The 23,577-nt window shown below is 50.3% G+C and overlaps 1 protein-coding gene across 1 annotated transcript in view; it reads left to right on the forward strand.

Annotated features, from left to right (window-relative positions):
• Ergic1 (endoplasmic reticulum-golgi intermediate compartment 1) overlaps positions 1-23,577 on the forward strand; it is a 97,113-nt gene that overhangs the window by 71,350 nt on the left and 2,186 nt on the right. The window contains exons 6-9 of the mRNA XM_041676604.1: positions 1,878-1,982; positions 3,726-3,786; positions 6,572-6,672; positions 9,944-10,066. Coding sequence (XP_041532538.1) covers positions 1,878-1,982; positions 3,726-3,786; positions 6,572-6,672; positions 9,944-10,066 — 390 coding nt within the window. The remainder of the gene's footprint in view (positions 1-1,877; positions 1,983-3,725; positions 3,787-6,571; positions 6,673-9,943; positions 10,067-23,577) is intronic.

The raw sequence follows: 23,577 nt of genomic DNA on the forward strand, positions 1-23,577 counted from the left end.
TAGAGACCTTCCTGGGCCACCCCCGGCTCCCCAGACTGCCCACTTCAGCCACGGCTCATAAGATATATGAGCTTTGGCTAAGGCTGAAGACAGGCTGTCACAGCGGAAGGTCCCCAGCCCAGTGCCTGAAACAGGGCACTAACAAAAGCTCCCTGGTGGGCAGTCACATGCCAGGAAATAGCCATGTTTCTCACTCCCTGGCAGCTGGACTAAGAAAGACCCTGGGTCTCTCCAGTGTGGCAGTTGAGATTTTAGCTAAATGGCCTCTTATCCCCTGCTTTCTCTGCCTGCAGCTGCCCTGTTCTGTTCAAGGATTTTCTATCAGGTGTACCTGCTGCTTGCTCCTGCTGTCTCTGCTGTGAGACCTTTCCCTGTCTTCCTGAGAAATGCAGGCTTTAGGGCCTCTGCGCAAGGGAGTCCTTCCCCCTGGGAAGCCCTCCTGAACATATAACCGAAACAGAGCTGGGGGCTCTCCTCAGCCTGAGCACTGGGCTAAGGGAGGTGGGGAAGCTCAATGGACAAGCATCCAGGAAGAAGTGGCAGACACAAAGGCCCCAGGGCGGGCTGTACAGGACACTGTTCCCAGTGCCATAGGGAGGTGGCTGAGGGGTGGTGAGCAGAGGAGAGAGTGGCACTGATGAGGCATAGAGGTAGGCCTGAGTGTGTGACCAGTAACCAGACACGTCACTGAAGCACCTGGGCTCAACTGGGTCACTCAGTTTGTGCATTGCTGTAGTGAAATACTGAGGCAATAATGGATAAATAAATGATATTTATTCAGCCCCAGCGGGTGAAAACTTAGGCTCAGGAGCCCATCAGTTGACCTGTGATGAAGTCCTCTCAGTGGATGTCACAGTGACGGACACGTGACAGAAAGGATCCTAAAGGAAGGATGCTGTGGTAGGACAGGAAGCCCAAGAGAGAACAGGCCACCTTTGCTCTTTCAAAACCCAACCTAGGTGCTACGAGAAGCCTTCTGAGCTTAGCAGCCTAAGGATCACCACTGCAACTGGGCCCCACATCTTAGAGGTCCTGCCTTGATGCTCATGGCCGCCGTGAGGATCACACACATGAACTCTTATGTAACGAACCACCTTAAAGAACAGGCTCACTGGGCTGGAGAGATGACTCAGTGGTTAAGAGCATTGCCTGCTCTTCTAAAGGTCATGAGTTCAATTCCCAGCAACCACATGGTGGCTCACAACCATCTGTAATGAGGTTTGGTGCCCTCTTCTGGCCTGCAGACACATACACAGATAGAATATTGTATACATAATAAGTAAATAAATAAATAGATTTACTTAAAAAAAAAAAAAGAACAGGCTTACTGTTAGAAGCCTGGGGAAGGGTCTGTATAGGGAGAAGCAAGGGTGAGCAGACACTGGGGACCAGGATAGAAGCTACTCTGAGGTCCTCCGAGGGGATCTCAGTGGCTGTCAAGGCCACTGAGGTCAGTCTCTAGCGATTCCCTGTCTGTGGTGATGAGGTCGACTTAAGTAGACGTGAGCTTGGTTCAGAGTTTGAGGAAGTCACTTGCTTGTTCAGAGTGCACCCCCATCAACTGCTGAGCCAGCAAACCTTGAATCCACAGAGGTGGGTGGGAACAGCTGTCGTTTTGAGTCCAGGCTCTACTGATCGCCCACCTGAAAACCTCACATGGACTCTTGTCCTGGGTTGTCCCTGATGCCTCTTCCCGTAGCTTCTACGAGTGCACCAGTCTTCTTCAAAGTCATACAGTTGGAAATGCTACAAGTCAGAGTCCCAGTCCCAATGTATGTCCTACTCCTGTGTCCCAGTCCGTGGAGATCATACAGCCCTCGGAGCCAACCCCCTTGGACAGCCACCCAGATAAATGAAACCTGCCTTTCTCCCTCTAGGTCCCCGGCAACTTCCACGTGTCCACGCACAGTGCCACAGCCCAGCCACAGAACCCGGACATGACACATATCATCCACAAACTCTCCTTTGGGGATACACTACAGGTGAGCAGGGGAGCAGGGTGATATGGCTGTGAGCTAGTGTGCTGAGGTTTCTCCCTAAGAGTCACCCACACGAGGTTCTGTTCACTCGGCTCCTCTTTGTCCTGCTTTCTGGGGGTGCCACCAACCACACAGCAGACTGAGATGCTCAGGCTCGGAACTGGGACTAGGAGGGAGGTGGACTCTGGGGTTCGGCTCACTCCCTCATAGCTGTTTCGTTCCATTTTCTGTTGGTATCACTGAGCAGCCCAGACTGGGCGGTGTTTAATAAACAGAAGTTTTTTAGTTCACAGCTCTGCAGTCTCCAAAATCAAGAGCATCCTGCCAACATGGTACTATGGAGAGGACGTCCCTCTTGTTACATGCAGACATGGCCAGGCCCATGATGTTCATTGACACAAGGCCCAAGGAAGGGAGCATCAGACACATTGCCCTCTGTCCGAAGACCCATTCTATGCCAAACCCAGTCATTTGTTTTTATATGAACAGACTCTCAAGCGGACTTTTCAGAACAATTAATCAGCATGTGTCTGTGACCCCAGAATGATACATATAGACATGAAATGCCAAAGGCATGTGTCACCCAAGATGACTCCTCTCACTCAGCTGGCTAAAAGCCCAAAGGAATCTGTCTGAAGGAGGGGAGCAGGGAACTGGGTTTGCCTGAGGAAGGCCTGTGCTAGGTTGGTGAAGGGTTTGCTGACGGTTTGAGGCCACTGCCACACCAAACATACATCTATTAGGAGGAAGAAGGATCCATGAAGCAAGACTGTAGGCAAGAAGGTGAGGGAAGGGTTACAACCTGGGCAAGGAGGACGAGGACCTAGGCTGAGGCAGGGGAGAAGGGAGAAGGCAAGAGGGCAGATTGGGGCTGCATGTAGGCACAAAACCAAAGGACCCCAGCTACCCTCTGCTCTACAGGAATTAGAGCCAATCCGTGTCTTCTGTTCACTCTGAAACATCTGCCAGCCACCTACTGTGTGCCAAGTCTTGCACATGTTGGTCAGGCTGAAGGGGGTCCCTGCTGGTGTGACTCTTCCAGGCTGGAGGGCACAACACAACACCTCCATCCTTGAGGTCCCAAGGCGGCAGATGGACGTGCTGCTGCTGCTGCCCTACCCTGCCCTGACCATGTGCGGAGAGTGTCAGCAAGCATCAGCCTCGTGGGGTCAGCCTGAGGGTCATGTCACCTGCCTGCTGCTCCCCACTTCTCCAGCAGTCCCTGCCTGGGGACAATCTGATTACTGCCATGTGGGGGTGTCTCTTCATAACTCTTGTATGTCACCTACAGCTGACACAGTGGGAGACCACAACTCTGCACCCCTAAACTGGTTCTTCTCAGGACCTTTCAGAGGGCTGGGAGGGTCATGGAAGGAGTGTGACACAAAATGACCCTTTATCTGGGTTCACTTTGGCTCCATTGCCAGCTCAGATGTTTGCCAAGTTGGGGGGCTGCTCTAAGCCTTGCTTTGCTAGTCTGTAGAGAGGGCTAAGAGGTCTATTTTTAAGTGACAGTAAATGAGTTGACACCAAGTGGCCAGGACAGAATAGGTGTTTAAAGTGGCAAGCATGCTACTGCCTGCTATGTGGCCCGCACTGTGTCTTGCTCCCCAGACCTTTGTACGAGCCAGTCCCTACTACACCGTCCTTCGCGACCAGATGGCCCCTGGCCAGTCCCCACTGACAAGGCTAGGCTGGGAGGTAGCAGTCTTTAGGGACCGTCTCTCACTCTCTGCTTCTCTGCAGGTCCAGAATGTTCATGGAGCTTTCAATGCTCTTGGTGGAGCAGACAGACTCACCTCCAACCGTAAGTATCCCAGCATCAAGCAAATCTCTCCCCCAGGAGTCCTCTCTCACAGTGGGAACACAGTAGCCAGAGGGGCAGGAGGGTTAGTCAGGTGCTTTCTGCAAACCAAAGTCATATCCTCAAGCTATTCCTTTCCCACAGCTGCCCTGTCTTATGGGCGGGAAGAAGGTAGCCTGTCCCTAGGGAAAGCAGATCGAGGCCCTGGAATATCCCCAAACTCTAACACCAGCTGCTGTTACTGTTGTTAATCACTGCTTTGCCATTGTCCTGAGTGGAGGTAGTCACCTGGCTCCCATAGAGTGATGGCAGAACCAGAATCCACTCTAAGGGAACCAGCTCCATAGGGGGCCAATAGGGAAACAAGCTGGCTCCTCCCCTCCCATTCCCTTCCCCATCTCCTGACCAAACCCCTCCTATCAACCATTGGCTCCTTCCAGAGTTTTAGAGAGCACTGTATCCCTACTCAGGGCCACAGAGTGCACACACATACACACATATGTGTCCACTTTTATACATGCCCATGTGTACATGTGTACATGCACATACACAGTAAGCTAAAAAAAGTAATGTCCCTTGGGTCACTTTGAAGAACCATATTAATGGGCCGGAGAGATGGCTAAACGGTTAAGAGCATTGCCTGCTCTTCCAAAGGTCCTGAGTTCAATTCCCAGCAACCACATGGTAGCCCACAACCATCTGTAATGAGGTCTGGTGCCCTCTTCTGTCTAACTGTATACATAATAAACAAATAAATAAATAAATATTTTTTTTAAAGAGCCATATTAGTATTACTCCTAGTGTGTGGTAGGGACCTGCATCCTGGCTGCTAGCCATGATGCCTCACGACCGTTTGGCAGTCAGACATCAGATGCACGTTGCTCAGGCACAGTACCAAGTTCTAGAGACCAGGAGGTGAATGGGTGAAGCAAACAGTCTCCATCAGCTTCCATTCTGTGTTGTTGACTTGGAAAGATGTTCATGATACCTGGTCTTTGAGGCGAAGCCCCAGTGTGATTCCATGACATCTGGCATGTTATACTTTGGTGGGAATGTGAACTGGTCATCTGTACACAGTACACATAAGGGCAACTTTCATTTGTGTGTGTGTGTGTGTGTGAGAGAGAGAGAGAGAGAGAGAGAGAGAGAGAGAGAGAGAGACTGCCTTTGTCTTGTACAAATAACAAAAAAATATTTCAGTTGTGTTTTTTGCTAAGGCATTCATTTCTTCAGGCTTTATTCCTGGGCAATGGAAATTCGAGACATGTACTTCAAGGTGGTCTTTGGCCTCCTGGTTTAATTATAGATACTGAGCCCATCACATGGGCGTCTCTGAGGGTGAGAACCAGGGTCTGCCTTTGACACCAGGTTCCCTAGCTCACAACCCTGAGAGCCATCACAGGCATGAAAAAGAGCTTAAAGGCTAGGGAACTTTTCTCCAAGTTTTCTGGAGTATCAGCTTGATTCCAGGAGTGCTGCCCTTTCCTGGAGAGATGTCAGGGTCAGGAGGAGGCAGGGAGTGAGTTTGTCAGGTCTGGAAGGTTCTCCATGCCCATCACCCTTACATGTGAGTCTGAAGATAGGACTGACTTGTGGAGGGTGGGACCAGCATTAGGATTCAGAAGACTCAGTTTCCATGTAATTTTAGCTCCGTGGTTCCCAGCCCAACGTTCTAGAAGGAGTGAGAAGGACAGACATTGCGCCTCTGTTGGCGTCCCAAGGTCTGCAGGGCTCAGTCCTTGCCCGGGAAGGCTGTGGCAGCTCTTGTTCCGGTTACCTCATGCCCGGGGAGGCAGCTCTGATGTCAGTTACCTCATGCTTATCAGCAGCTGATTGATCCATTCTCCATTCATGCCTTTGTCCAGTCATCCTTCTGTCCATTCATTCATTCAGCAAGATTTACCACTGTACACTCAGTACCAGGCTCTGTTCAGGTTTTGGGGGCAGGGATAACAGGCTCAGGTCTGTCCTCAGCATCTCCCCATCCATGCTGGAGGAGAGGAGAGAGCTAGGTAAAAGGGTCTATCCTCAGCATCTCCCCAATCCAGGCTGGGGGAGAGAAGAGAGCTGGGTGAAGAGTTATGTTGAAGTATTGCAGGGCTGGATGGTCAGATGTTTTTTGATAAAGAAAAGAGAAACTGATCAGATTTTTTTTTTTATTTTTTTATTTTCGCAATGCTGGGACTGCAACCAATGCCATGTGTACTGAGCACATCCCCCATCCTCAGGGATTGATCAGTTCTTACATAGTTCTTTCTGGAGGATTCTTTTTGTTTTTCTTTCTGAAACCCAGAGCCTGATTTATTTTCAGAACAAAAGCATGCAGACAGTGCCCATAATGGAATGGGGTCTTTCTTGAACCCCACCTTTCCCCCTGGAGAGTTTCGTGGGGGTTGGGAGTGGTAAGGAGTGCAGTCCTGCTGGTCTCTCTCTAGGTAAAGGGATATTTGAAGCTCCTCCATTTCCTGGAGCTTTTTCTATATAATTCTGTGGGGTCACCCGTTAAAGAGAATGTGTCCTGTGGTCCCATGCTGATTCACGGTTTGGCTCTGGAGATAATGCCTTCTCAGCATTCTTCTTTAATGGTTGCCCCATTTCTGAATAGTATATGTTATGTAATGCAGATGCAAAGATCCCAGCAAATGGAATTAAATGCTCAGGCCGTGGCATTCCAGAGAAGAGGGAAGAGCTCTCTGCAATGCCAGCAGGACTTAAGCTTGGAATGGCATGCGGGGCCACCTGCCTGGCAGTGCCCAGCCCGTCTCATCTTGTTTTGTACTCCCTGCAGCCCTGGCCTCCCATGACTACATCTTGAAGATTGTGCCCACAGTATATGAGGACAAGAGTGGCAAGCAACGTTACTCCTACCAGTACACAGTGGCCAACAAGGTTAGTGGGCTGTAAATGGACTGAGCATTGCAATTGCGCCCTCTGCTGGCTGAGAGAAGAGGCAATGCCCCCGTGCATTCTGCTGAAAGGAGTATGGTGGGGTTGGGGGGATAGGTAGTCCTACCAGGCTCGTTCTCTAGTCTAGGTAAAGATGAAATACTCAGTCCTTGCCATTGTGGTGGCCTCAATGTCCAGGGGAGAAGCTCTAACAAGGAGATAAGAAGTGATATGTTTGAAACAACAGGCAGAGGACTGTCCCTCCATGTCCCAGGTCTGGCATCTTCTGGTCCTGGTTTTTTCAGGTGCCTGTTGATCAGCACATGGCAGATGCTCTGGCTCAGCCAGGGAACCATATCAGGGTGGCTGTGGCTGTTCCAGGACCCCAGCACTACAAGAGACAGACAGATCTTATGGGAAGCAGAGGGACATCAGAGTCAAGGAAATGAGATGACCCTGTAGTTAGTGGGTTGTGCCTCTCCAGAAACAGCACTGCCAATGTAACTTAAACACTTAGAGTAGGGGGAAATCCCTGCCCCAGCCCACTGGGGTGGGTTTCTTGTTTGCCACCAGGACTCTCCTGTTTCCGCTGTTGCAGGGCTACCCAAACCCTAAGTAAATGACGGGTGTTTAGCTCAATTGACTATAATCATGATTGGGGTGAACACTGTCATGTATCAAGTACTTAGGAACTAGACACCCCCCCCCCAGCTTCCTGCCTCCATCACCAATTTCTTTGTGTGTGTTTTCTCTCCTCCTCCTCCTCTTCCTCTTCTTCTTCTTCCTCTTCTTCCTCTTCCTCCTCCTCCCCCTCCCCCCCCTCCTCCTCCTCCTCCTCTTCTTCTTCTTCTTCTTCTTCTTCTTCTTCTTCTCTCTCTGTCTCTCCTTCCTTCCTTCCTTCCTTCCTTCCTTCCTTCCTTCCTTCCAAGACCGGGTTTCTCTGTGTAGCCCTGGCTGTCCTGGAACTCAAACTCAAGTCAGTAGACCAGGCTGGCTTTGAACTCATAGAGATCTGCCTGCCTCTATTTCCCGAGTGCTTGGATTAAAGTTGTGCCACTACTGCCTTGTTTCCATCACCATTTTCAGTCACCATGCCTGATAATGGGAGCTGTTGTCCCCATTTTACAGATTTGGTTACCAAGCAACTGAGAGGTAGTCACAGAGCTGTATAGCTGCCACGTTGAGATTAGGACGAGGTTCTCTGGGGCTCCAGAGCCCCCTGACTGCTCACCCACTCCATCGGTCCAGTCTGTCTGTCACAGGGCTCTCCAGGCTCACCCTCTTGGGAAGCTTGTCCCTCAGCTCTGGTTTGCTCTGATCCATAGCTCTCTCTGGGGAGGCTTTTTTCTTCCATTCATTATGTCACAGATGGTGTCCAGCCTACTCTCTTCCCTGGCGATGTAACCAAGCCCGAAGACTAGGTAATAATATAAAGAATAGAAGTGGATTTATCTCATGGAACTGGAGAAGAAGAAGTCAAAGCTATTGTCCCCAGCCTGTGCTGAGCCTTTTTGCTATATCATCACATAGTCGTGGGCAGGGCACAGAGAGACACAAACACACTAGCTTGGGAGCGAGCATCTTCCTCTTCTCACAGAAGCATTAATGGTGCCTTTGGCACCCCACCCCTATGGCCTCATCTAACTCAATCACCTTCCAAAGGCCTCACCTCCAGTTCCTACCAATGTATACTGTGGGTTGAACTACCATGCTTAGCCACTGAACTACAAAAAAAAAAAGGCTGATGTAAACTCAGATGTGGAAGAGCAGTGCCTAGTGTGCACAAGGCTCTGGGTTTAACCCCCAGCATGGCAACAAACAAATCTCTGAGGAGATGGGGCATGTTTAAATCGTTATACTCACTGTAATCCCCCAGTGCTGCCACATCTGAGCAGGGAGCATGGGCGGCGGGGCTCTGGATCGCACTGCCCCGTTCCAGCCCAGTCATTCCTGTTTACTTGTTTATAATATGTTCCCGGTAGTTACTTCACGAGATCACTGTCAGATGAAGCAGTATTTTCAGAACTCTGCCTGCAAAGGCGACTTGGGTCACTGGTGCCAGCTACTGCTATTTTTCATTCCGTTTCTCACCCCTCAGCTCTGGGCTGCGACCCAGACAGTCGCCCTGCTCTCTCAGCTCGCCCCTGGGAAGGCAGAGTTTTCTCTGCCCCGAGCTGCTGCCCTCAAGGCATTTGGCAAGGGGCCGATGGCTGGAACAGCTCGCTCAGCATTCTCCGTGGCTTTGGCTCCAGCCTGTCCTATGAATGGAAGTGGCTGTGCAGTGGGAGGTTAGGACTCAGTGGGGTCCATGGGATCATCAGCCCAGCTGCTCAAAACCAGCTCAGGGGACACAAGTGGGGCTTGGGGTAACCATCATCCAATCTCCATTTGTTACAAACAAGAGGCGTGCTCAGAACTCATGCCCTGAAGGGCCCAGACAAGAGATTCTGTGGGTCATCGACTAGGTCCCCAGGGCAGCGATGGGAAAAACCAAGCCCTTCAGGAGGGGGTGAGACTGGTCCAAGATAACCTGTCACTTTCGCTCTGTGGTGGCCATTTAGTCATTGCTCTGTGTTTTCTTAGATGCCATGGCGGGCCGGCCACTTCACTTTCCAGTTCTCTGTGCTGGCCCCGCTTTGTGGCCAAGCTCAAGCCAACGTGGCCTTTGTCCTCATCACACTCACACATCAGGCAGGATGTCTTCTGAGCCATCAGGTGTGACTTAGAATGTCCCCTCAGTGAGCCTTCCAGATTCGCCTCGGGAGAACTGACGGTTCACTTATGGCCCCCTGAGCACTTGAGTCCCTCTGCACGTACGCGCGCGCATACACACACACACACACACACACACACACACACGAACACACACGAACACGGTTGGAAGTTAGTGGTACAGTGACGTCTGTCTTCTCAAGCCTGGCAGCCTTGATGCCGTTAGGGGAGGGGCTTTATTACCCCAGGAATCCCAGAACAGCAGAGGTGCTCAACAGGCTAGATTTTATGTGACCAGGTAACCCAAGGAGAAGATGCTCAAACTGGGCATTTCCCAGTCTTACCCTTCAGATGTGCGCTCAGTTCTGGTGCCATTTCTAGGTTAACTTGGTCCATTTCCTACAGCTGAAGGGATCCAGAATGCCCCACTGTGCTGCCTGTCCTGAGGCCTTAGGAGAAGGAATGAGAGGAAGCCTGGACTCCCTCCTGCAGTCCCCACCCCACCCACCTGAGGCTGGCTCTGCTCGTAATTCTCCCATCACCCTCCTCTTCTCTCCTATAGGAGTATGTTGCCTATAGCCACACAGGCCGCATTATCCCTGCCATCTGGTTCCGCTATGACCTCAGCCCCATCACGGTCAAGTATACAGAAAGGAGGCAACCGCTCTACAGGTTCATCACCACGGTATGTCGCTCAGGGGCCGGGGCCAGCCGTGCACCTGCTGTGGGCTCCCTGATCTGGGCAGCCCACACCCTATTCTTGCTGGAACCAGACAGGGCCTGCTAGGCCCCAGTTGAACTCAGGTGGCTTTGACTACCGGACTGGTGAAAGTGTCCCCGGAAGCATGCTGGAACTACTGGCATTTCCCCTAGCTGATATGTGCTGGGAGATGCCACCTAGAACATCTGACGAACAAATCGTATGGCTCTGAGTGGGTGGCGTGTGTTTAAACCATTATACTCACTGTAACCCCGCAGTGCTGCCACGTCTGAGCAGGAAGCATGGGGGAGTTGCTCTGGACCGCACTGCCCGGTCCCAGCCCAGTCACCATTCCTGTTTACTTGTTTATAATATGTCCCTGGTAGTTACTTCAGGTGAAGCAGTATTTTCAGAACACTCAGCCTGAGATTTCCTAAGGGAAATCTCTACTGGCTCCAGGATCTTGGTGATTTTCTCTTTTTGGTGTTGTTTCATGGAAATTATTTTCAGCATTTGTTTTTTTGTTGGGTTTTGTTTTGTTTTATTGGGTTTGCAGTCCTGGCTGTCCTGAAGCAAACTCTATAGACCAGGTTGGCCTCAAACTCACAGGGATCCGCCTGCCTCTGCCTCTGTCTTGAGTGCTGGGACTAAAGGTGTGCGCCACCATTAAAGGCATGCCTCCATGGCGTGCCTTTAACTTCTCTTCACGTCTTCTTTCACAGTAGGGCCATCCTGGCTCCAGCGTGTCCTTTCTTCCTACTTACTTGTCTTCTTTTGTTTTTCTTTCTCTCCACCTTCTCTTCTGCTCTGGACAACATTAGATATCAGTTTAGTTTTACACTGATTGTTTCTGTCGTGTGGACAGTTTCCTGCATCCAACTCACCACCCTTGTACAGAGCATGCAGGTCATAGTGCCTGCTCCACCCAAGAAACTCCAGAGGTCTGGGGTAAGCCAGGGTCAGCAGAGGTGACAGATAGGATTGCTCTCTCTACCTGTCAGATTTGGCCACTGAGGCCTAAAGATGCATGTCATATTGGAAGGCCTTGTGTGGGGTGAGTTAGGGTCTTACTGTGCCGCCCATGCTGGCCTAGAACTTGTAGGAATCCTCCTGGGCTCAGGAAACCTCCACATGAGCTTCCGAGTGCCACTTGGCCCAACTTCATACTTTGAATGATAGTTTGAGATCTGGGGTGTGAATTCTGGCTGGTTCATTTCCTGCTGTAGCGGGCTGGTTCTGTGTTAATCACACAGACTGATGACTGAGTGGTGTATCGTATCAGGCCTGGCTGTGTCCAGTGACACACTTGGTGAGGAGTGTCTGTCTCCATCTTTTTCAGTCTTTTCGTCTCGCTCTGTCCTGCCTGGCTTTGTTCGCGGACTGAATTTACCAATAGAAGCTCTCTATTTCTCAGTAATTCCACGCCAAACCCTAGAAAGGACAGTGCTCTCCTTGTCTCAGCTGAGGTCCCATGATGTTTTTTTGATCTTCTGACTTAGAGAAAGGAATTCTCTGCTTGCCCTGGGCTAGGTCTCTTGCCCTCTCTGAAATCAAAGATTGTGAGGGATGGCGTTCATCAAGACGAAAATCAAGACTAGTTGCTGGGAGAGGGATGAGTGGGTGCTGCAAGGCACGTACGTACGTGGTCAGGGAGGTGTCTGTGACAAGGCCGTTGCTTCTAACTGGTGACATAAGAATAATGATCTTTGTTCTTGCTACCTCCCGGGCCTCTGAGGCTCAGAGAGCATCGTGGAAGGGGAAACTCTACAGGTGGATACAACGTGTGTCATAAGCCTGGGGCTTAGATAAGCCTCAGACAGCCTTTTGCCATCCTCTGAGCACATAGGAAGCCAAAGCTTCTGTTGAACAAATAGCACCTACATAGAGCTGAAACACCACACTCAGACTGGAAAGGGCTTGCCACCCATGTGCGGAGGAATGGTCATCAGCCTCTGTATAGAAAGACCTCCATGCCAGCAAGTGGCCAAAGGAGCCAGGCAAGGGCTAAGAACCGCTCTTTCCTGAGCAGACCGGCAAATCCTGCTCCTTTTACTTGGACTTGAGAAAAAAAAAAAATGAGACTTAAATGTTAAGACCCATTCAATCCTACCTGCCCGGTGATAGTCAAAGCCTGCCACTCGCCACAAAGATGGAGAAGAGATAAAACTAGGGACCCACACATAGGAGGAGATTTATAAAACTTTTCAACTCCACATCAAGGGATTTGCGAACAAATGCCTTTACCCAAGATTCCCCCAGGCGAGCACATGCTAAGTGCATGTGGGTGTTGGCCTGTCCCAGTCTGTTTCCACTGTAACCCGCGAATAAGCCCGACACTTAGATAGGAGCAGATGTCCTCCATGCTTCCAGGCAGGTGTGGCCTGCTCCTCAGAGGCCCTGGGGGCTGTACTGCCTCTGACACACTGCACTGCTAGGCTGAGAAGGCCCCTCCATAGGCCCCAACCCCCAGTTCCCATTTGTTCCTGGGAAGCAGCTGAACCTCTGAGCATCAAAAATCCCTTGGCAAGTGGCTGAGAGATGAAGCGGCTTTGGTTACTTGCCTACGGTTTGCTAGAATTAGTCGTGCCAGGCCTGAGGGAGCCTGGCCCTCCAGGAGCTTCCCGGTGGTGTGGAACATTCATGTCAAAATACTGCTGTGTCACGAGAACCTTGCTCCCAGGTTCCACAGTGGCAGAGAGGGGGCCCTCGTACCTGTTCAGCAAGGCCCGGACATGAAAGAGAGAAGGCTGCCTTGGGAAGGACCTTGTGTGTGCAGAGACACCAGTCCAGCAGTCTTTTGAAGGCCAACCCAGCTCTCTCCTTGGGATGGACTCCCTGCTAGGTCAAGATGAACCACTGACATTCTAAGAACTGGAGGTTCCACAAGGCCACAGGAACTGCCTTCCTCACCCAGTGTGACCCCTCCATTTATTCTTCTCCCTTTGGCCCCAGTTTGTCTCTGTCTGACCCACCTCTCCGGAAGTAAGACACCCCCCCCCCCCCCCGGCTTGCTAACCACCCAGCTCCATGGAACCTAGTGACATTAGCTTGGTTTGTTTTCCGAAGGCCCAAGGCTACCATCTTGGTTGCTGTGGCAACTGTAGGGTCAGCTCATGAGCCAGCTGGCTCCCAGCAGATGGCGTCACTATGGAGCTTCAAAGCCCTTTGTCACGGGGCAGCAGATGTGAGGGTGAGGCTAGACCTCAGACGAGCTGCACAAAGACCCCTGGAGCCTGCAGAGGGTGGGTGGGGCTGGGGCCTAGTGGAGGCACCTGCCACAGGCTGCTCATCCTCTCCTTTTAAAGTCAAACACTTGTGTGTGAAGCGCCACGCTCCAAGTGGATGTCCTCTGGAAATAGCTCCTCAGAGGGGGCCGTTGAAGAAGGGCTTAGGCTGGGATGTTGTCATGTGACGGCTTCAGAGGCGAGCAGCTGTGGCTGGGCTGGAGCAAGGGGCAGAGCTACCAAATGAAGCTTTTTCACATACCTGGTACCTGGCTGATTGTGGGCTCCCCTCAGGGTCAGGTCCTCAGGGAACATGCCCAGTAGTATCCAGTACCAGGCTGCCCAAGGCTCCTCTCTCTGGGTCCTCACAATACCGCATCAAACCTACCCCTCTTGCTCTAGCAGCGCATTCTTCTGCCAGAAGCATAAGCATTGCATTTGGCTGTGAGCATGTGCCTGGATCTCCACCTACCCCTCCATATCTGCTCCCTGCGGTTTGCTGAAGGCCATCTTTTGAGATTTAAGGGGGCTGTGGTAACAAATTGAATAACTTGAGGTATCAGATCTCTTTCTATGTATGGTTTATTTTGAGAGTGGGAATACCCAGAAGCAATTAAGTGCCAGATTGGGTTTAGCATGACCAGAGACTGGTGGTATGCTCCCATTGAACATGATCATGCAGCCCTTTCATCCTCACCTCGGGATGAGGGCGTTTGGCTGGAGTAAGTCCCACCCCCCCAATGTTCTTTCCGTTGTCCTCCCCCACACTTTCCTTACCAGGAAAATAACGCTCCATGCTTTAGATTGCACTCCACAGTTGTCAGGGCCAGCTATAGCCTCCAGGTGTCGTGACTCATCTACCATGGTGGCCCAGCGTCCAGCACAGTGCCTCGCCTGGACTCGGGTGTCCACAGGTGTGTAAAGGACAGCTGCTGCAAGAAGTGATGGCAGCTGCCTTTACTCAGCATCTACTACAGGCAATTTGGTAATTACCCCCTTACCCCTTCCAGGAACCTCAGTAGAGATTCTCCTGTTTCTGTTTTAGATAGGAATTCAGCGAAGGCTTGGAGAGGTAAGGAAACTCCTCCAGGATCATACAGCCAGTGAATGGCGAAGCTGGGACTCGACCCCCATGCCTTGTCCCCTTTGTAACATCTCCCCGCCAAACAAGGGCTCTCATGAGTGCTCCAACAACAGAGGCCCCAGAAGTCATGAAGTCCTTGGTCTAGGACACTAGCGTTGTTTGACGGTCACTTTTACCTTGGCACTGAGACTCCACAGTAGAAAATAAACTGGCATTACCACCATGCAAGCACACTCACAGCCATAAAAAGTGTCTACCTGAGCCTGCTAACTGGCTAACAGTTTCCAAGTTCCCCTGCCCGGACCTGTGTTTGATTTCCAGCTGCCTTTTGTAGCGAGATGTGAGGAAGTTGATTGGAGACAACCTTCAGACCTTCAGGAACGGGGGCATGACTCAGGATAGAGCCACATGCTTAACGTGCTGGAAGCCGGGTGTTTGATCCCTAACACTGTGGTTTGGGGGAGGAGGGGGAGGCATTATTTGGTTGGTTGATTTTTGTATGAGGCTTTAGCTTAGTTGGAAAAGTGTTTTGTCCGCAAGCATGAAGACCTGTATTCCATCCTAAGATCCATGTGTCAAAGCTGGGGCTTAGCACTGTGCACTTGCAATTCCGTAGCTGGTACAAACATCCAGCTCCTCCGGGCTCACTGGGCAGCCAGCTTAGCATGCTCAGCAAGTTCCAGACCAGGGAGAGACCCTGTCTCCAAGACCAAGGTGAATGGCACCTGGAGTTGACCTCTGGCATTTATAGGCATGGATATCACATGCACGTGCGCGCGCGCGCACACACACACACACACACACACACACACACACACACACACACAGTTTTACACTCCTCTAAGGTGATGTGGGTTAAGAAAGGGCCACTTTGCCACTTGGGCAGGGGGCAGCCTTCACAGCCCCCGTGGATATCCTGCCCTCCTCTGCCTGCTTCTCTCCCCTGAACCAAGAACAACAGGTTTGTGTCCACCTTGCTCCCCTCTGCCACCACCACTGCGATATGCAGGCTAGAACGAAGCCCAGAGTCTGTAATTCAGGGCTGAGGGCTGGTGTGTACAGAAGCCTTGGGATCCAATCCATCTGGGGCAACTGATCTGTGTACGAGGGCAGGTGGAGGGGATGAGGCCGGATGAGGTGGGACTTCTAGTACAGTACTAGTGTCTCTAAGGTGGGTGAAAGGGATAGAGGAGGAAAGACACTGGGCACCATGGTCCAAGGAGGTTTAGTCCCAATGATGCATAGTTTCTCACTTCCCAACCTCTGCAAGCAGGGCTTTCGAATGTCCTGGTTTCAGGATATTTGCTGTGCAGATCTCTATAGGAGAACTGAGAAAGCAAGAGGGGTGGGGCCAAAGTAGGCCGATAGGAGAAACACCTGCAGCCTCCCACACCTGAAATGGTGATGCTTCCTTTCTTGGTTGTTGTGTGAGCTTGGACAAGCCTTCTCTTCTGCGGCAAAATTACAAGAACTGAATGAGAAGACAGAAGAGAACAGGGTCCCAGGGCAGGACATAGGTGCTCAACCAAGGACGAGCTCTGGGGTAGGGCAGAAATGAGAGTTTTCAGCTTTCCCTCAGACTTTTAGGGCCTGAGGGTAAGGGGTCCAGAAGATGTGACAGGCTAAGTGGAGGTCACCATCCCTCCCTTCCTCCCATCCCAAGCCTTCCAGAGCCCAATCATCAGCTTCCGTTCCTGATGCTCCCCCCACCCCTCCAGGCCCTCGCCTCTGCGACTTGGGTGTTCTCATCTGCGGCTCCAGCCTGTCTGCCTCCGGCAGCATATGATGAGACTTTGTTCATTATTTATTTCCTCTGACTGTGCCTTTTCCACAAGCTTTGAAACCGCATGGCCTGGATGAGGGAGGATGAGCAGTTCCTGGCATTCGTGGTTACGGAGGCCTCCTAGCCACCCCAGGCATAGGTGAGAGAAACTGAGGCCCGGAGAATTAAACTGACCTTCCTGGCCAAAGTCACAGAACTGGCTTCCATCCAGAAATTTCTGCCCCAGCGCTTCCTTTCTTTCCCTCTGAAGAGTGGCAGGGATGCAGGCTTTGTCACAGAAAGCCACTAAACAGTAAACATAGGCCCAGGAGGGGCAGGAGGATGTTGGTCTCTGGTGGAACAAGAATTCAGCTGTCTAGCCCAGGCCTTCCCTAGCATAAGGAACTAAAAGCCAGAGTTAAGACATAAAGAAATACATCTTTTAAAGTTATACTAGGGTATGAACTCCAGGACAGGACACTTACCTGGCACGCTCAAGGCCCAAGTGCTGCTAAGAAGAAAACAATGAACTAGGTTTGACGAAATAATAGCTCAGTGTGTAAAGGCACCTGCCATGGGCTGATGACCTGAGTTTGCTTTCATGTGGTGGACAGAACTGACTCCTGCAAGTTGTCTTTGGACCTCCGTGTGGGCACCATGGCCCTATGTTTATAAGTAGATGCAATTTAAAAATTAATTGCAAAATGAAATGATCAAGTAAGCTGGCTTCATTCTGGTCTCCACAGAAGCTTGGGAAGCCGTAGGGTCTGGGAAGGAAGGGGCTGGGTCAGAGAAGAGGATGCCATTATTGCTTCTCTTGGGCACACTGGGGCCTAGGTGAGTCAGCTCTCCTGCTCTTGTTCCTGGGACTGGGGCTGCTGACCAGGGTAGGGAGGCAGGCACTAGCCATAATGTCCCTTCCTGGCTCAGCGGCTCTCCTCCCTGACTACCCCTCTGCAGGGAGGCCCCCTCGCCCCAGTTGTTCCTCTGTCCTGAGGCCTGGGGGAGACAAGGGCCAAGGTCAGCGGCATGGGGGAGGGGTGTGTGTGCATGCCTCACAGATGGTCATTCTATGATACACTAGTCTTGAGAAATGGTCTTCCTGTTTTTAAAAGCATAGAAACTGAGGCGTAGACACTAGAAGCCTGGTTCTATAGACTCCAAGACCAGGGTGTCCTCAGGCTGAGTACCTCATGGCCCCAGGCTGCACCGCCCAGGCTTAGAGATTAAAGGAGCCGCATGGGATGGGTGAGGTTGTTGCCTGACCCAGATTCACAAGCCTTCACCTTCACCCCACCTTTGCACCAGCTCCCAGAAACTGCTAAGAGCAGAACGGGGAGCCTGCCGTTCCTTTGCTCATTCTCAAACCCATTCAGCTGCTCCTTGTTCATTCTTGGCGTTCCCTTGCTGTCCACATATTTAGCAAATGTGTTTTTTTTTAAAATATTTATTTATTTATTTATTATGTATACAATATTCTGTCTGTGTGTATGCCTGAAGGCCAGAAGAGGGCACCAGACCTCTTTACAGATGGTTGTGAACCACCATGTGGTTGCTGGGAATTGAACTCAGGACCTTTGGAAGAGCAGGCAATGCTCTTAGCCACTGAGCCATCTCTCCAGCCCAGCAAATGTGTTTTGAGCACCTGCTCTTTACCAATGACTCCTGCCTTCCCTCCCTTGGCCATGAAGACAAGAGAGCAGATGGTAGGGTTGACACAGGCCAGACACCAGGGACTCCCTGACTAGGGAAGTGAAAGGGACCTGACCTTGGGAGCCTGGCCCAGAGGGAGGCTCTTCCTCATGAATACTCCCAGACACGCCCCTAAGCCATGCCCTCCTGGGCAGCCACCTCTGGTAAGGCTCAGGCTGACTACTGAACCCCATGGCCACCATGGGTCTTGGGCAGTAGTTGCCAAGTCTTTAGGGAATCTTGCCGTCCTGTTCTTCCATGATTGACTTGTCTTCCTGAAAGCACCAGGAAGAGAAGGAATTGAGACAGAAAACCTCTAAGAAATAATTGGGGTGCTGGAGAGATGGCTCAGTGATTAAGAGCACTGGCTGCTCTTCCAGAGGACCAGGGTTCAATTCCTAGCGCCCACAGGCAGCTCACAACTGTCTGTAACTCTAGTCTGATACCTACATACAGACATACATGCAGACAAAAACACCAGTGCACATAAAACAAAAATAAATAAAAAATAACTGGGCAGTGTTGGCACACACCTTTAATCCCAGCACTTGGGAGGCAGAGGCGGGTGGATCTCTGTGAGTTTGAGGCCAGCCTAGTCGACAGAGCGAGTTCCAAGACTGGCTCCAAAGCTACACAGAGAAACCCTGTATCGAAAAACCAAATAATAATATTAGCCGGGCAGTAGTGGTGCATGCCTTTAATCCCAGCACTTGGGAGGCAGAGACAGGCGGATCTCTGTGAGTTCGAGGCCAGCCTGGTCGACACGAGCTATTTCCAGGACAGGCTCCAAAGCTATAGAGAAACCCTGTCTCGAAAAACCAAAATAAATAATAAATATGATAACTAATTGGTAGTATTTTACTTATTTTTTTCTGATTAAAATGAGTCTCAAGTATAGAGATTACACATTTAGCAGCAAGGTTGGGTACTGAGAGATGAGGTTAGGTGTGGTTTACTGAACACGCACTGAACTCCACATTCTCTCCAGAATGGCTGGCAGTAAGGTGGGGCTGCTTTTCTGATTTTATAGATGGAGAAACCGAGACCCGGGAAGACACTTACATGGCAGCCCCTGCTCAAGCCCCAGAGGATGGGTTCTGTAGATTCCCCAGTCCTCACCCCCTGCCTGCCCTGGTCATGTGCAGTGAGGAGGCACGTGCCCCCTTCCGCACCTCTGCACCCCTAGAGAGATGGCCAGCAACAGGCTGGGAGCTTAGTGTCTGCGGTGCCTTCTGCTTTGTCTACACAGTTATTCCTCTACATTGATCTTGGGCCCCGCCCTGCAGGTCAGGGTGACGCTGAGTGTCCAGTGCCACACCCTCTGTTCAGGTCATTCTTAACATTTCTCCTGCATCACCTCTAGCTGCATCTCACAACTGGTCCATTTATTGTTCCCCATATTGCTCAAGACGTATCAGTGCTGAGACCTATGCTCCTGCCACCCTCTTGTGGAACTCACCTTTAAGGGCCGGCACACCCTCCCACAGCTGGTGGCTTCATTTCCCATGTAAAAACTCTGACCTTTTCAGGACAAGGGATGACCATAATTCCCCAGTGAGTCCCAGTATGGTATCACCCTGGTGCTGGTGGCTGCCATGTCCCTTTGTATGTCAACTCCAGGACCTCCGTGCTTTACTCCTCCTAGTTGTCTCCGTACCCCTAGTCCACCTCATTCGAGTGGGTACTGAGGATGGCGGTGGGCTGCTACGGTGTCCTGTGGCTTTTCCTAGTCAGCCACAGTGTGGAAATACTGAAAGGCATTTTTTAAACACAAGTGGTTCATAGATTTTTAAATAATATTACTAAATATAGCATTCTTATTTTATCATCATTAGTCTTTTATTGTGCCTAATTTGTAAGCTAAAAAATTAGTAGGTACTGTTTGTTTGGTTTTTTTTTTTTTTAAGTGTGCATTAAGTATTAAGTTTGAAACTATCTGGTTCCAGCCACCTCTGGGATCTTATGATATATCCCCTGAGGATGAGGGACCACTAAAATGAAAACAAGGGTGGACCATTAGAATCTCCTCAGCCCTGAGGAAGCCCCCAAAACGTATCAGAATTCCTTTCTTTCCTTCAGCAGACGTAATGTACAGGTGGGCTGAGTGACGTCAGTAGATCCACATGAAGCTCCCTGCAGCCCCCTTAGCCTTCAGGCTGACAGTGGCTGGATTGGCACTGTGATTGGGCCTGTTGCTTAGCTTGCGTGCTCCCTCAGTTTCCCCAGAGGATGCTTCTTCTGGTGGGGGGGGGGGGGAGGGTGCTCCGTGCATATTGTCGCCTCCCTCTACCCCTGGGCCAGCCCAGTGCAAAGAGACCTCAGCCGGGTGCCAGGTGTGTGTGAGTCATAGGAATTCAGGCTCCACAGTATGTGTGGATGAAGGCAGATGGAGGGGCTATTTTTTCTCTTTTTGCTCCATTGCACTTAAGTCACATTTTCCTACCCTCCGCTCCAAGCTCTAAAAGCATTTTGTGGTATAAAATCTGCCATCATCTGATCCACTCTACCGAAATAAACCAGGTCCCCTGTCGTCATCTTCCCTGAAAAGTGCCCCTGCATCATGCGCTGACTGGTGGGGTGAGGCCTGGCCTGTTTAGAACACTTCATCATAATCCTCAGCGAGGGGCCCCATCCCTGGGGGGCTGCTCGGGTTTCTCGGGCTGTTATTGCTGGAATGGCAGCTGCTCTACTTAGAAGCATCCACACAGACCTGCTCTGTCTTAGACCTTGCACGCCTCTGCTTAGCTCATCGCAGGAAAGCACCACATGAAAGAGAAATGGCAGTGTGGCGTGCCCTCCTCTCACCTCCGCTGTCTCCTGGCTTCCCACCCCTCAGCACCAAATCATCCCTGAGTGCACCACCGCCACCCAGAGTCCTGTGGCAGTTACATGTCAGGAGGTGTCTGTTCACAGATGCGACTCCAGAGCAGTGCAATAAGTGTAAGAATAGGAATCGACATTTAAAAAAAAAAGTGTATGTACCTTTAATCCCAGCACTTGGGAGGCAGAAGCAGGCAGATCTCTGTGAGTCTGAAGCCAGCTTGGTCTACATACTGAGTTTCAGGACAGCCAGGGCTATGCAGAAAAACTATGTCTCAAAAAGTATATGTAATTAAATAAATTTAATATATACATATATGTGTGTGTATATTTAAAGCATAAGTTAGGTTAAGTTGCAAGTTTTGACAACTTGTTAGTACAGATGCTCTTCCATGTATGTTGGAGTTGACTTCCATGTTCCCATCATAAGTTGAAAATAGCAAAATCAAAAATATACTTGGGGGCTGGGCATGGTGGCTCATACCTTTAATCTCAACACTTGGAAAGTAGAAACTGGGGAATTTCTGTGAGTTTGAGGCCAACCTGGAGGGCTATGTAGAGAGATCTTGTCTTTAATTTGTTTGTTTGTGTGTGTGTGTGTGTGTGTGTGTGTGTGTGTATTTATGGGCTTCAGAGATGACCAGCTAGGTAAAGTGATTGTCTTGCAAATGAGAGGCATTGCGTTTGAATTCCTGGAACCCATGCAAAGCTGGGCTCAGTTCACACGTCTGTAATCCCGGTGCTCCTGTATTGAAATGGGAAGCAGAGCCAGGAGAACCTCTGGAAGCTCTTGGGCCCAGATTCTGTGTCAAACAAGAGAACCGACGCCCAAGGTTGTCCTCTGACCTTCGCATGAGTTGGGTGGCACATGTGCCCACACTCACACGCATGAATGCACACATACATATTATACATACATGGAAAGATCTTTAAAAATACAGATTTAATGCAGTTGACCTACCCAGAACCATGGCTTAGCCCACTTACATTAGTCTATTAGGGTTCTCTAGAGGAACAAAACTAATAAAATGAATATATATGTAAATTCTAACAAATATGACATCTATATCTAATATATCTATTACAATGGCCTACAGTCTGTGGTCCAGCTAGGGCAGTGGTTCTCAACCTGTGGGTCACAGCCCCTTTGGGGATTACATATCAGAAGATATCCTGTATATTATATATTTACATTACTAAACATAACAGTAGCAAAACTACAGATATGAAGTAGCAGCAAAATAATTTTATGGTTGGCGGTCACCACAACGCAAGGAAAGGGTTGCAGCATTAGGAAGCTTGAGAAGCAGTGAGCTAGGCCAACCGAGGCTGCTACTACAGAAAGTCCAAGGGTCCAGCAGTTGTTCAGTCCACGAGGCTGGATGTCTTAGCTGGTCTTCAGTAGATGCCAGAATCCTAGAGAGACAGACGTCAATGCCAGCAAGAGTGGGAGCAAGCAGGCAAAGAGAGCATTTCCTTCTTCCTTGTCCTTTGTTTAGACTTCCAGCAGAAGGTGTGGCCTAGGTTAAAGGTGATCTTCCCACCTCAAAAGGTCCAGATCAAAATCGAGTCTTCTCACTCTAAATGATTTAATTAAGAAAACAAAATCCCTCAGAGGTATACCCAGCTGATTGGGCTTTTAAATTAATTCCAGATGCAATCAAATTGACAACCAAGAGTAGCCATCACACCTATAGCGGATCAAAGTCACCTGACAAGAGGTGAGAAAAGGTGGTTGTGGACATGCCTTTGCACCCCAGTGACATTGACCAACCCTAAATCCATCCAAATCTGAGGAGGACCCTGCAGGCGTCACATAGGGAAGCGAACCCACAAAGAAATGAGGACAAAAACCTGGTGCACACTGACTTCATCAACTGGGGAATATGATGCCAGGCGGTTTATTGTCACCATATTTAAAACAATGCAGTTGGAAGGAAGATTCTCAGGCAACAATTATTTCCATTCCCGGTGCAACAGCCTAGGGATGGAGAGTCTGGGAAAAAGCATTCTGGGGGATTTGGGTGAGGTCTGCAGCCACTGATAGCAAAAAGATCACCAGATCATTACCAATATCCACTTGCAGCCTTGCAGGAGGAAAGCAGGTGTTTTACCTCCTCCATTGAGACGAGGACTCTGAACGTTTCACATCTCTGGTTCCCTGGTATTCTGTGGGCACAAGAACTTTTGCACCACAACCCAAATCTAAGGTTGCACTCTATCCATTTAACTGGGAGCATTTCTTGCTGAAGAAGCAGGAAGCTGTCAATAGCAAAGACTCAGTCCTGTGGTGGTGGCACAGGCCTCTAATCCCAGCATTTGGTAGGCAGAGACAGGAGAATCAGAAGTTCAAGGTCATCCTTGGCTATATGAGTTCAAAGTTGGCCTGGGCTACATGAGTCCCTATCTCAAAACAAAAATAAGTAAATAGATAAATAGCACAAGCTCTGACATTTTGAACCCCAGTTCAGCCATTTACTGTGGCATCAGCCAAATGATTCCAGACCTCTGAGCTTTTGCAGCAATTCTGGCACCCGTCAGTGCTTGGGACACCCTGCTATGATGAAGAACTGTCTGGACTCAAATGTCAGGAAAGCCATAGAAGCCTCTTTGGTGGTCCTTTCTGCGGCTGTGATCTTGCTGTTTGGAGTCTGTTTGCTCACTTCCTGTCTGCAGGAGGAATGCCAGCTCCAGAAAGTAGGAGTGTTTCCGGTCCTAAGTTTACCGGCGACTGTGCCTATTCAGTCACAGGCAGACAGTGTGGATCTGTGAAACCCAGACTGCAGTCCCAGGTGACCTGCATGTTATATGACCTTGGGTCAGAATTATCAACATTTCTGACCCGCCATCATTTACCTGAAAATAGGAGTCTAAGTAGTTGAGAAACCTAGAGTAGGTTAACACTACGGTCCAG

This window comes from Microtus oregoni, unplaced genomic scaffold, assembly GCF_018167655.1.
Source record: "Microtus oregoni isolate MIOR12 unplaced genomic scaffold, Mior012 000027F_ref0000203, whole genome shotgun sequence".
Lineage (NCBI taxonomy): Eukaryota > Metazoa > Chordata > Mammalia > Rodentia > Cricetidae > Microtus > Microtus oregoni.